This window comes from Trachinotus anak, unplaced genomic scaffold (genome assembly GCF_046630095.1).
Source record: "Trachinotus anak isolate AG129_WGS33_773 ecotype Australia unplaced genomic scaffold, CSIRO_AGI_Tana_v1 ptg000016l, whole genome shotgun sequence".
In the NCBI taxonomy this organism is placed as follows: Eukaryota; Metazoa; Chordata; class Actinopteri; order Carangiformes; family Carangidae; genus Trachinotus; species Trachinotus anak.
The window spans coordinates 12232900-12245384 of record NW_027273867.1 but is presented as its reverse complement, the minus strand read 5'-3'; the positions used below and the strand labels follow the sequence as shown (position 1 = coordinate 12245384).

General features: G+C 42.3%; 1 protein-coding gene across 1 annotated transcript; it reads right to left on the bottom strand.

Annotated features, from left to right (window-relative positions):
- Positions 1-3097: 3097 nt before the first annotated feature.
- Positions 3098-12064, bottom strand: dync1li1 (dynein, cytoplasmic 1, light intermediate chain 1). The gene is made up of 13 exons (XM_071500257.1): positions 11909-12064; positions 11587-11660; positions 9971-10087; positions 9600-9830; positions 9166-9320; positions 8914-9007; positions 8153-8288; positions 7957-8068; positions 7620-7679; positions 7443-7487; positions 7262-7349; positions 7022-7144; positions 3098-4539 (listed from the first exon to the last, which is right to left on the bottom strand). Exons 1-13 carry the CDS (start codon positions 12010-12012, stop codon positions 4421-4423), a joined length of 1458 nt encoding a protein of 485 aa, XP_071356358.1. The 5' UTR covers positions 12013-12064; the 3' UTR covers positions 3098-4420.
- Positions 12065-12485: the final 421 nt, after the last annotated feature.

The following is a 12485-nucleotide window of genomic DNA, read 5'->3' as shown; positions in this document are numbered from 1 at the left end:
TTACAAAGAGTCCTCAACTCCTGATGAAATATTCAGTGATTACTCACAGATTTTGGACATGCCAAGTCTGGTAAATTGCTTGGTTCCCTGGTATAGTGGCTTATTTAGACCACTCAGATGTGTTTTGCTTAAAAAGTTTAATGGTGAATCAAACATGCAATGCATACAACACTTTCACATCCATCATACACAGAGCGACTTTATCATTCATTTGCAGTCATGTTTGTGATCACCTGATAAATGTTTTGAAATGCAGTTTCAGAGTTGGGTCATTATTCACCGTGGTTTTATCACCACGAGCGTCACTTTTCATATTGTACATGGTCATTTCATCCAAATGAGTATATAATGTGAAAGGGATCAAATGGCAATGTGGAAGGTGTGGCCTATAATGACAAACCCATAAAAAAAAAAACAGTAGGAAATTCTCCAGCAGCAGGCAGCTGTTTTCAACTAACAAGCTTTGATGAACCCACTGTACATAACATGCCCTGCATCAAACAGCAGGCAGACAAAGTTAGAAACTAGCTGCTGGAAAGTGAACATCTAGCAGCTAAAGAGCTGGATATCTTTCTCAGGAGTTGATGGAAACCAGACCAAAAGGAGAGCGAATATTAAACCTGCATTCAAACACCGCTCCAAATAAATGCCAGTGTTGCTGTGTCTGTTTGATGTGGAGGTGGTTAGCTGCAACATGTTGGCCTTCTGTCTAGGTGATAATTTAAGATGTGTTTTCACCTTGCCCTGCTGCCACAAAGTGGCCAAAATTTAAATCAATTCAGGTTTGTAATTTCCCTGAATAAATTCTTAAATATTATAGTTTAATATTAGGTAGATGCTTGTTCAAAATGATGATTGCTCTTCTCCATGTAAGCTGGACTCAGAGTTTGGGTAGCTTACAGGCAGGAAAACCACCCTTTATACAATCAGGACATCTTCTCAACATTAAAATGTCATCTGCCAGGTGTGCTCGTGCTGCTGTGAAGGGAACATCTGTAACGCGCTGGTGCTGAGGAATAACTGCAGCGCCATTTTCTCCTTCACTTCCCCTTTGGTAGGCTCAAGCAGGAGGCTTCATCCTGCAGCGCTGAGCCTCATCATCATCGGCAGCATCTTCACAGCGAGACATGTTTGAGAGGGAAACTCTGCACCTGTGGGTAAAACACAATCTAACACTGTTCAGGTAACTGAGAAGTTTGCTAAAGGTGAATAACATTTTTTACTTCTTAATCAACAGTTATAGTTTGAGGTTTGACTGAAAACCTGTGTCCAGACTTATCACTACTGCAACATATTTCCTTTTAATTAAGTTTCCTTCCCCCTCTTAGGCAGTTTTACAATTTGTTCAAGCCTTTTTGTTAATTTACTAATATAACAATCAATTATCATCTTGTTTTTTGTATGTAATAAGAGTGAGTACAAACTACAATTACTGCTTGTAGTTGTATGCTCCTGCCAACTGGTCAAGTTGCAGTTTGCATCCATGTCTGTTCAGACTCATAACAAATGAAGTGAAGACTGAAGGAATCTAATAAAATGTACTAAGTGTATTTTTATCATAATTAGTGTATGGATTACAGAGTAATGGCCAAAAACATGTTCTATGACAATCAAAACCTTGAGTCCAGGCGAATGTTTGCGCCAAATTTGAGGAGATTCCTTCAAGGTGTTCCTGAAATATTGCTTTCGTGAGAATGGGACGGACAGACAGGTGGACAACCAGAAAACATTATGCCTCCGGCCACGGTTGCTGGCGGCGCGCGGCAAAATAAAAAATGTCAAATGGGGCAGTATATCATCTCAAAATGTGTCTCCAAGCATTAAGTTTTTATTTCTCAAGTTTGGGACAGTGTGCAGACTTTAGTTCACTTATGATTTAAATATACTGAATGACATAGATCAATACACATATCAATCATCACACTGCCCTGCCATTTGCTTCTTGTCCCTTATGAAGTTGAGTCATTTTGTGTTGACTTGGTAAAATATTACAGATCGGTTCTTGTTCTCCCAACGTTCAGCTGCACCCTTCGACCAGCCTTGGCCATTGTGAGACCATGATTGAAAACATGGTCCTCAATCGTGACCCTTATTTCATTGGGAATATGTCTATATCCTTGGCCTTTTCTACCCCCTCCTCTGTTTTGCCTCCCTCCCCTTCCACCACGACTTCTGCTGCTGACCCCGTTCATTTCCTTGTTCTTATCTAGCCACAAGTGACTAGATGTGGGTCAGCCCACATTTCTCATTTTTAGGTTATCTCATTGGAGGTAAAGAGAAGGACAAATGCTCTTTATGATGTAGGTGAGGGTTTTCTACTCCTGCCCCCCTTCAGAGCAGTTCGAGATCAGTATTGGCTGGTACAACTGCAGCCACAGTGTCTTCAGAGTGTGGGGGGGGGGGGGGGCATTACAATACAACAGCCCAACAGTAAATACCTTAGTGGTGAGGCTCATACATTTGAGTTATTTTTGAGGCTAGTATGTTTAAACTCACCAACAATGGATGAAAAGTCTTTAGAGTAGCAATTTAATTGAATCAATACCTCTGAGAGTCTGAAGGCAAAAAAAGAACGAAGCCTCATGGATGAGAGGCAAAACATCTTCAAGTATCCAGGTCCAGTTGCCCTTGATTCAACCCCTCCTAAAAAATCATGACCTGGATTAGTGAGAATCTTACCAGACAACAAAAAAACATTATAACAAACATTATTTTAAGTTTTTTTTTTTATATACTTTGCAGCCTCTGTGATATTTAGTGTCTTATCCTCTATTAGCCTAACACGCTGCCTGCCAGCTGTTAACAACCACTTATGACCATCATCTGCTGTTTGCCCTTTGGATAAATTGCGCGCATCCAGTGCTCCAAAAATATTTGAATCCTTGAAAAGTGAATAACTTCCAGTTGATTTTATGTCAATTTAAGCTCTTGCACAAGGGCACTTCAGCAGGTGGATTCTCTCTAACAAGGGCTAAACCCCAAGTCATCTAGCTGAAGGATCCTCAGCTGTAACCTGTGTTTATCTGTGTTTATTATTCATGCAGTGTGAGGAGAGGGGGAATGACCACAGTAAAGAAATCAAGAGAAGCCAGGTGGATGAATCCGAATAAATACACCTTTTATTTGACTGATTAACAGATCTGATTATACAAACGCCAACACAGAGCTCTGAAATAACAGGACCAATCAGCGAGACAATGACTGTACATTCTTGATGTGACCCTCCCATGTTCTGACCCCTTTGCCCACCCACCACCCCGCCAGCAGTAACTATGGAACTGAATCACTAGTGCGTCGTTCTGTACAAGTAAAGCTCAACTACCCACCCGCTCTCTACCACCCTCCCTTTTCAGTGTACTGTCTGTTATCTACAGGTTTGAGCAGTAAGTAACAACAGGGGAAGTTTTGGCCAATTGTAGAACTGGGTGTCATGTTGGACCTTTGGTGCCATCTACATAGGACTAGTGCTTGAGTGTGAACTTTTGTAGTATTTTTTTTGTCAGACTTGCTTTGTGTAGTGCAGCACACAGGGCTGCGGTAATAATAGTGTGTGCACCGTTTTGAGAGCTTGTAGTGTAAGAGCATAGTAATGTTTGTTTTTTTTTTGCTGGAAATGCAAACAGCCAAACATCTCTCAACAAACAGGTCTAGGCTGAAGTAACTTAATTCTCTCTGTCTGCCTCATTCTCACACACACTCACACACACATATACACACACATACACACACTGGTATGTTTGTCCCTTCATCTTAAAAAAAAAAAAAACAAAGAAAAAAAAACAAGACTGTGTTTGCAATTTTGTTTCAGGCATATTTTTTTTTTTTATGTTCTCAATCTCTTCCTCCGGCCAAGCACAACTGCCCCACATACATTAAACACACAATCACACAACCGTCCCTACAGTACCTAAGTGCAGTTTCTTCAACATGCGCCCTTCAGCAGTTCCTACAGTAAAAACACTAACTGTACCATCACAATAAATGGATGGATAAAATGCTTTCATTCTTGCAATCGGTCTTTCTCAACCCACCCCACACTTCTTCCCATCCCAACCTTCACACCCCCACTTGGTCCCCCATACCCATCTACTCTCATGTAACAGACAGTCATGTAACAGTGACAAATACTGGCCCTCAGTGTAACAGCCAGGAAAAGGAGTGAAAGGGGAAGGAGAATGAGGAATGGGAGAAGGCGTAGGGGAAGAGAGGGCGTGTTCTTCACCTTGAGGAGAACGTGAAAGAGGAAAGGGAGGGAAAAACTGTGTCCCCTCCCCCTCCTTCTCCCCTACTTCCCTCCTTCTCCCCACATCTTTGTGATGGAGAAGGAGCTGAGAGTGGAGGGAGGAGGGACAAAGGAAGGTGGAAGGTGACTGAGGTGGAGGGGGTGAGGCGAGGAGAGCAGGGTGATGTGTGTTGGTCTTCATGTGTCCTGGCCGTCGGTGGCAGGGGTGTCGTTGGCATTGGGCAAGTCGGAGTCAGTCTCCCGGCTGGATATGCGGTCCAGTTCCGCCTGTACATCGCTCAGGCCCAGCTTGGAACCTGCATCAGGTGTGGGTGGATACAGACAACCGTTGAAATTAGTACAATATCACAGAGAAAACTACCACAGAGGCTGACAAGCTTTAATCCAGTGCATCATTATCCAGTGCATCAACGAGTGGTTAAGACACAATGCAATAAGTATGATTACACATGGTCAAAATAAGAGCTGGGTGAAAATGTCAATATAAGCTAAATATTTGCTATATATCATTGGATTGACATGGAAATGTTTGTGTGTGAAGTTAATTAGGTTTTTTTCCACTGCATTGCGTCACCTCAGTTTGACAGGAAGGGGAGCAGCAAGGCTACAGCTGCTGTTGTTCAGTTGTACATTTGTTGAGACTGTTTGTGAAGCGACTGCAGGAAACAAACTAAAAGTCGCTGAGAGTCTGAGGTCGGGCCTAGTCTGCTTTATCTGACGCGCTACCGAAAAGACGAGCTAAAATCCACAGTAGGTTAAATAACTGCTCATGAAAAATATCAACTTATTTTTAAGGTGCACAAAATTAGGATCAGAATAATCACGGCAAACAAACAAAAAAAATAAGAGGCGGCCCACAAAAAACACCCTCTCTCCTCAAACCACACACTGCACATTAATAAATGACATATTATGAACACTAAGAAACAGACCATCACAAACCTCATTAATATTACTACAAAATCCATTCCTTTCTGAATGTATTCATGGCACCTACATTTGTTTACAACTTGCAGTGTAGTAATACAAATTTTATCATCTCATACCTTTCTGCCTCATGCTTTTTACGCACAAACAGATGTTTATTTTTTACATTTTATGTCTTATTGCACTAAAAATATCTGAAGCATTACTTTAGTGTAAAATTCTTCTTATTGCAATGACTGAAAAATGTTGATTGTCAACATTTTTATGTGACATCTTTAGTTTAATTCAGTCAGCATGCAACCACTCCGGTTCTATATTATTTTTCCTGTGTAAGTATCAAGTTCAAAACAGAACTCAGTGGAAAACAGACATTTGATGCAATTCTGCTTTAAGGTTAAGTATTTCTAATCTGACTCAAGCTTTGTCTTTTCCCTAAACTGTGGTTGACATTTGTCACAATTCAAAACATGTTTGTTTTATCCTGAGTATCTTTTCCTAGGTTTCTCATTAAAAATATGGGTCAAACTATAAAATATCTACTTTAAGCCATTTTGCAGAGAATGCATAAATTAGGATGTACACTGTGTATAGCCAATATGTTTGCAAGTGTCAAAAGATGTTTTTCTGATATTGCCCAGCCTTATTAACAATCATGTGCAATGCCTAAGACAGATGTTAGTTGGAAGAGATGCAATGCCACATGCCAAAAAATAAAAAATAAATTAAATGTAGGGGAGCAAAGTAAAGACAGGGGGTTAAAAGAGGAAAGATTTGGGATGAAAATGTCCATAAAGGCAACATCCTGACTACAACTGGCATCTCTTTCCCCACTTAAGTGGATAAAAAACAGAAAAGCAAAAGGATCTGAACCTTCAAAACCTGTTTGCCTTGTTAACTTTACACATTTGTGGATTTAGCCACTAACAGGAAAACAATACATTAATTCTGATACATATGAGCTGGATTCAATCAACTTGTCATGATGAATATGCCTGAGCTTTCCTGTTTCACATGACCCCATTAGCAAAAGCCACTGTTTGAAATTCTGAAGTCAATAAAACTGACTGCAAACAACCTGAAAACAAAACAGAGCCATGTGTTGTGAAAGTAATTAAACAGCAATGGGATCATCTCCTGGACCACTGCTTCAGTTCTCGACTCAAAAAAAGCAGCAGTGCCTTCTATATAATCTGCGCAGTGGAACAGTGTATATAAACATATTAAGATCATTTATAATCCTCAGGCCAGTTCATGTCCTAGAAAATGGTGATACAGGAGGTTTGATCCCAGCAAACCTGGAGGAGGAGGGAGGGGGTGCAGGTAGGAGTCCAAAAGAAAGGGATGCTTCTGACAATGAACAGTGACATACACAAGCAATAATAAATGAGGAGTATCTCTCTCACACACACCTTAACGTGGCCAGCATCCTCTGACTAGTGCGCACACATACACACATTATGAATGATGTTAATAGTGAGAATCGACAGCAAACACTATGAGTGTAGTTTAGAAAGAAATACAGTCACAGAGCTACAAACAGGCAGAGAGATGATAATGATGATGATGATGAGGATGAGTGTGTGTTTGTTTGGCTGGGAGATGCACTCAGACCATTTCATGAATCTCTTTACCATGTGTTATGTTCATGTCTGGAGTAGAGGACAGAGTTGAGAAAATAGTGGCAGATGAAAAGTGAAATCCAAAAAAAAGTGTCTGAAAATGGCATTAATCCTAAAACACAACTGAATAATAACAAATAAATATCATTTTTGCTCTACCCTACAGAACCAGAGCACTGTGACAACATATAATACTTAGTGTGAGTATGTGTGTGTGTGTGTGTGTTCTCACCTGACTTGCGTACAGTTCCTGGAGTGTTGTTACCGCCACCTGGCGTCCCGGGTCCACCTGTCCCCGCCTTCTTTGTCAGTAGACTGTTAAAGAAGTTGGCCAACACCCCCTCACTGGTCTGACCTGCAGCACACAGGGAGCAGAGTTAAAACACACAGTTAAGCACACACACACACAGCAGTGCAATGACTGAACAATGGTCATAGGTGCGTCGGTGCAGCGATGAAATGCATAGCGTACCTGACTGTGGCATGGTGTTCGCTACGTTGGCCGCTGCAGAGCGATTACTCGTCCTGGGGGAACCGGTGGGTGCTCTGCTAGTCGTGTCCTGTAAAGAACAGTTTATTTCACACATATGGACCCTGCAGAGAGCGTTTACCTTGTCTTATGAGCCAAATCTAGAAATAACAGGAACACTCACCACGGGTCGCCCTGCTGACACAGCGGGCTGTTTGGCAAGCAGTGACTGCAAATTAGAGCACAATATGAACACTCACTCCAATTAGTATTCAATTAAAATATCAAGACCCTCAAGTTAATTGGAGTTCCCACAAGTAACAAACCAAATGACATTAAGAGAACTGAAATGTTTTCTGACCTGCAGTTTTACCAGAAACACTTGGTCATCTTCTGCCTGAATCTCCTTTTCATGTACAATCTGGTGAGAGGCAGGAAAAAATAAATACAACTTTAAAAGTCTTTTTCACTTCCAGCTTTTCCTTAAAGCTCTACAACAGCTAATACATAAGACTGGATAAAACTTGTGATCCCTGTAGGGATGTTGGGTTAAGCTCAGTGCACTGGCTGTGAACTGTAAAAGGATGTAGAAGGCAATGATACAGGACATTACAGGAATATTCAATCTGCTGCACTGTTTGCTTAGCGTGTCTTAGAGAATCTTTTGAAGTTGGGTGGTGTTTAGTGGGAGCTCGTACCTTTCTGACTGGTGGTTTGACTATTACGTCCTCAAAGGTGTCATCTGTTTTTACTGTCTGGAAGTTCTCATGAAGTATGGCAATCTTCTTCTCATTGTCCCAACCTGATGGACTGGTAGAGAAGGGGGGGGGGGGTTACAAACCAAATACAGGTGGTCGTACAAGTCCTTGGACATAAACACACACACAGGCTTACATGAAGACAGCATCTCTTTCCACCACTTGTGCGGGGCAGTGGAAGGGAAAGCCGTAGAGTCTGTGGACCAGATATTTGTAGAGGATGTCCAGGTTCTTCATCTCCTTCACTGATGTGTAAACCAGAGACGCACCATCTGACACAGCTGTCAAGGGCATTAATAACACCGCAATTTCAAAATACAGGAGCCAAAATCAAACTAACACCATAGTGACAAAAAACTAAATTCTTACTAACAGTAGCACAAGAGAAAAACAGATTCTATCTCAGACTAATTGCTACAATTACACAGAAGAATTGAGGCAGTGTGTGATCGTGGCTGATTTTAAACACAATAACCACTGAAAATGTAATAACCGCGTCCACACAGCATGGACTGGAGAAATGATTCTGAAAATCAATCTCAAGCAGTGCCGGGTGATCTGTGACCTTTATCAAACTCTCTTTGCAACAAAGCAATATCAACAACAATAGTTCAAATGCAGCTTACAGTGGCCAAACTACTGCAATAATACTTCTGCTTGGGTATTTGCCTTTGGCCTGAGAACAAAACACTTTGTAATGCACCTGATCCAAATTTCTGCATCTGACCTGGAAATCACAGTCGATTGTATTGACTAGCAGGCCCATAAAAACAGCATATATACACTTGTTTCATTTTATTCTCTTTGATGGTAATTTTTTTTTTTGTTTAAGCAGCTTTTAGCTCACACCAGCCAAAGGAAACATCTATGAGAAAATGCTGATTTGGTGAAGGATACACTGCAGACAGAAACGCCTGATGTGGGACTGGATGAAGTCCAGGTGTTCGTCTCTGTAGTCGTGCTCCTTCTCCAATGTGCTGATGGCGTCACACTGAGGACAGAGAGGCACGTGTCAAACAGAGGTGAACATGTGTAAAGAGATTCAACAAATATATAACGCTAATAGAGCACATGCAGAACAGGGTCATATACATTTCAATTTAATACGAAACTATGTTAACGCAATAGTCCAATAGTGAGTGTGTGTACCTTGGTGCAGACAACCACCACTGGTATGCCCAGGTTGTGTGTGAGTGTGTTGTCTCCTAATGGCAGCAGCACGCTCTCCTCCTCTTCACTCCTCCTCTGTGGGGTGCCATCCTCCCCACTGCCTGGCTCTGTGTACTCCTGGAACTGTTTGACAACTACACACACACACACACACACAAACAATGATATTAAGTCCTGGCAGGGGTTATCATCTTAAACATGTAGCGTTATCACTCTCATAACTGGGTTCCTCCTAACACAAATCCCTTGCCTGTGGTCCAATGTAAAGCTTTACACCAAAGCTTTGATAAAGAGGCTCCTTATCTGACAGCTTTTCTTTTCATACACCCAGGAGGATGTAAATATGTATGAAAAAACACTGCTGTATACTTTTTTATCTCCCGGTTAGTCTGACTGCTGTCAGTGTGACTCACGTCTGTGCTCCAGCTCCCGCAGCGTTTCCGGGGCGACCCGGAGTTTATCGATGTGTTCCCTAGCGACGGCAGCCCACTTCTGGAGGGAGTCCAGGGCGTTCCACGGCCGCGACATGTCAACCGTTATCAGCAGCAACGTGTTGCTGATCGAGTCCACGGGCACAGCTACTCCCTGCAGACCTTTGTGGTAAAGGTCTCCATCTAACACCCAGGCATTACACCTGGTGTGGTCTAAACACACACACAAAAATACATCAAGATAAGTACACGCTTCTAAACAACCATACTGCTGGATTATTTTAGAAGGCAAAAAGAGAAGTGTAGATGGACGAAGTAATTTATTTTATGAACTGCAAGTGTTTGCTGGTTACCATCGATGTCATCGTCATGGACACTGAAGTAGAGGTATTCCAAGCCACGCCCTTTCATGTACTCTTCGACCCCTTGTAGTTTTGCAACCAAGGTGGTCTTCCCCGAGCCCACCTCACCTAAACACATAAAATCAGTAAATGACATACAGTAACATACAGTCATGTCATGTTATAATAAAAAATTATAATGATATGGATTAACCATAAATTGTTATGGTGGCAAACTGACAGCCAACACATCACACCACTGCTGAGCATGTATTCTATTATTCCATACATATGCTGTCCTCTATCATGCTGTGAACTCTAGTAGTTACACACTTCAAGTTTAATAAATGCAGGTTAATAGATAGTGTGTGGTGCACATCCTATCTAAAATTAGGACATGCACAAAATTACCCAAATATAGGACTCCAATTTAAGATTATTTTCACTATTCATTATCATTCATTATTACTTTCTTATTTTATTTTGTAATTTGTTTTATAAAATGCCAGGAAATAGTGACAACTGCCTATCACAATTTCCTAAAGTAACATTTTAAACTGAAAACCAAAGACATTCAGTTAACTGTCACATAAAACAAAGAAAAGCATCAAATCCTCACAATAGAGAAGCTAGAACTGGAAAATATTTTTGACAGTTTTTGCTTGAAAAATGTCTTAAACTAGTAATTGAGGAGCAATATAGTTTGCGTGTACATTTTTGTGAATCAACTAAATGATTAATCGACAGATCATTGCAGCTAGACACAGATGTGTGCACACATACACTGTAAACAATCCAATCTCTTCTTGACTAGAGCCATGCAGCTTGATCCTTCATGTACTTTTCATGAAGGACAAACAGCCCTAACAGACTGTATATCTCCTGACAGAGTATCTGCAATTGTCCTAGCATTATTATTGCTAACTTCAGCATAACATTGTTATTGTCTGTGTGATAAGGTCAGGGCAGCATCCATTCTTCAGCTGTGCCATATTAACTTAAACCGACAGGGGGACTCGATGCATCATAAAGCATGAGCTTGCTGATGTTGTCGTGGATAGCATGAAAGACAAATGGCTTTAAACATCGGTAACTAACTCGCTGATTAGCTGGAATGAGTATCAGGCTGCGGATAATCCCAGGCGGATGTGTAGACAATGTGTGTGTGTGTGTGTGTGTGTGTGCGGACAGCATGAGGACCGAGCGAGACAGGGAGGCACCGTCTCTGCTTCAATGGCTCCGTTCAAACAACAGACCGATGGTTTGTCTCGTCCTCTCAGCATCATCTCCACATAGCTGCTGCTAGCATCGCTGGATGCTAGAATGACTTGCAGTGTTTCAAAGCGGCCCGATCCCCTCTCCTTAGATGATGAGGAGGAGGCTGTGCGTGTGCGCGTGCGCGCGCGTGTGTGTGTGTGTGTGTGTGTGTGTGTGTGCGCTCAGAAAATACACCTGTCTCCCCCTGCTAGCCAACGCACCAGCTACCAGGTTTGAACAATAAAGCACCATCGGTCCAGAGCAGGCTAACTCAGCTATTGAGCAGTATTAAGTCCTCCAGGATGAGATGGTCACCAGCTAACGATGCCTCCGAGCTAGCCAGGAGGCTGCAGGCAGACACAGATACCCACCCATGACCAGGACATTTTTCCCAGACGGTAGCTTAGATCTTGAATGGGTTGACACTTCACTCAGGATGGTGGACCTGCAGACAGAGCAGCCCCGTTAAAAACACGCCTTGTTCATCCAATAACAAACAACGAGTGATAGTGAGCAGCTAAAGCGAGCTAAAGTGCTGCCGTGTCACCAGTGCCAAGGCGGTCTGGTGCTGATGCTAGCTAGCGTCGCTAGCGGGCTAGCTGTCAAACCATCCTCATCCCAGCACAATGGACCCTCTGCGCCCACAAACCCCCACCGCCCACATTAAACCAGCTTTAATCACGTATCACCCACCACAGGTTCTGTCCATCGTCCTCCTCTGGGTTGGAGTTCTCCAGTGTGCTCTTAGGTCCAGTTGAGGTGGAGGATAATAATGCACTCCTCCCTGACGTCGCCATCTTCGCAAGGCTTGTGAACCGAGCGGAGCGCCCGGATGTAGCAGCTGCGTGCTAACCTAGCCCGATGCACCGCACGCCGGGGCCGGGGCGTGGTCCGCCCCGCACAAAGCATGGGCTCTCAGCTGCGGTCATGACATGAGCTCATCCGCAAAGTGACGGATCAGGGCAGACCACTGGAAGAGAGTGAACGGCTTCATGTCAGAAATAAATCATTCAAATGATGAATGGCTAGAGGGAAGTCATTTGCATGCTATTTTTTTTTTTTTTTTTTTGTAAATTGGGGCTAATACATAAATAATAAGCGAAATAGTCTGATAGTTTAAAACCTAGGTTATTATAACAGATTTTTCTGTGCTTGTGCTGGCCGATCAGAATAAATGATCAGGATAAAGAGCCACACAAATCCGTTTCAGACAAAATATCTTTAATACTTTGGCCCCTAAAGCAGTGCCTTTATTTGTGAATAACACGGC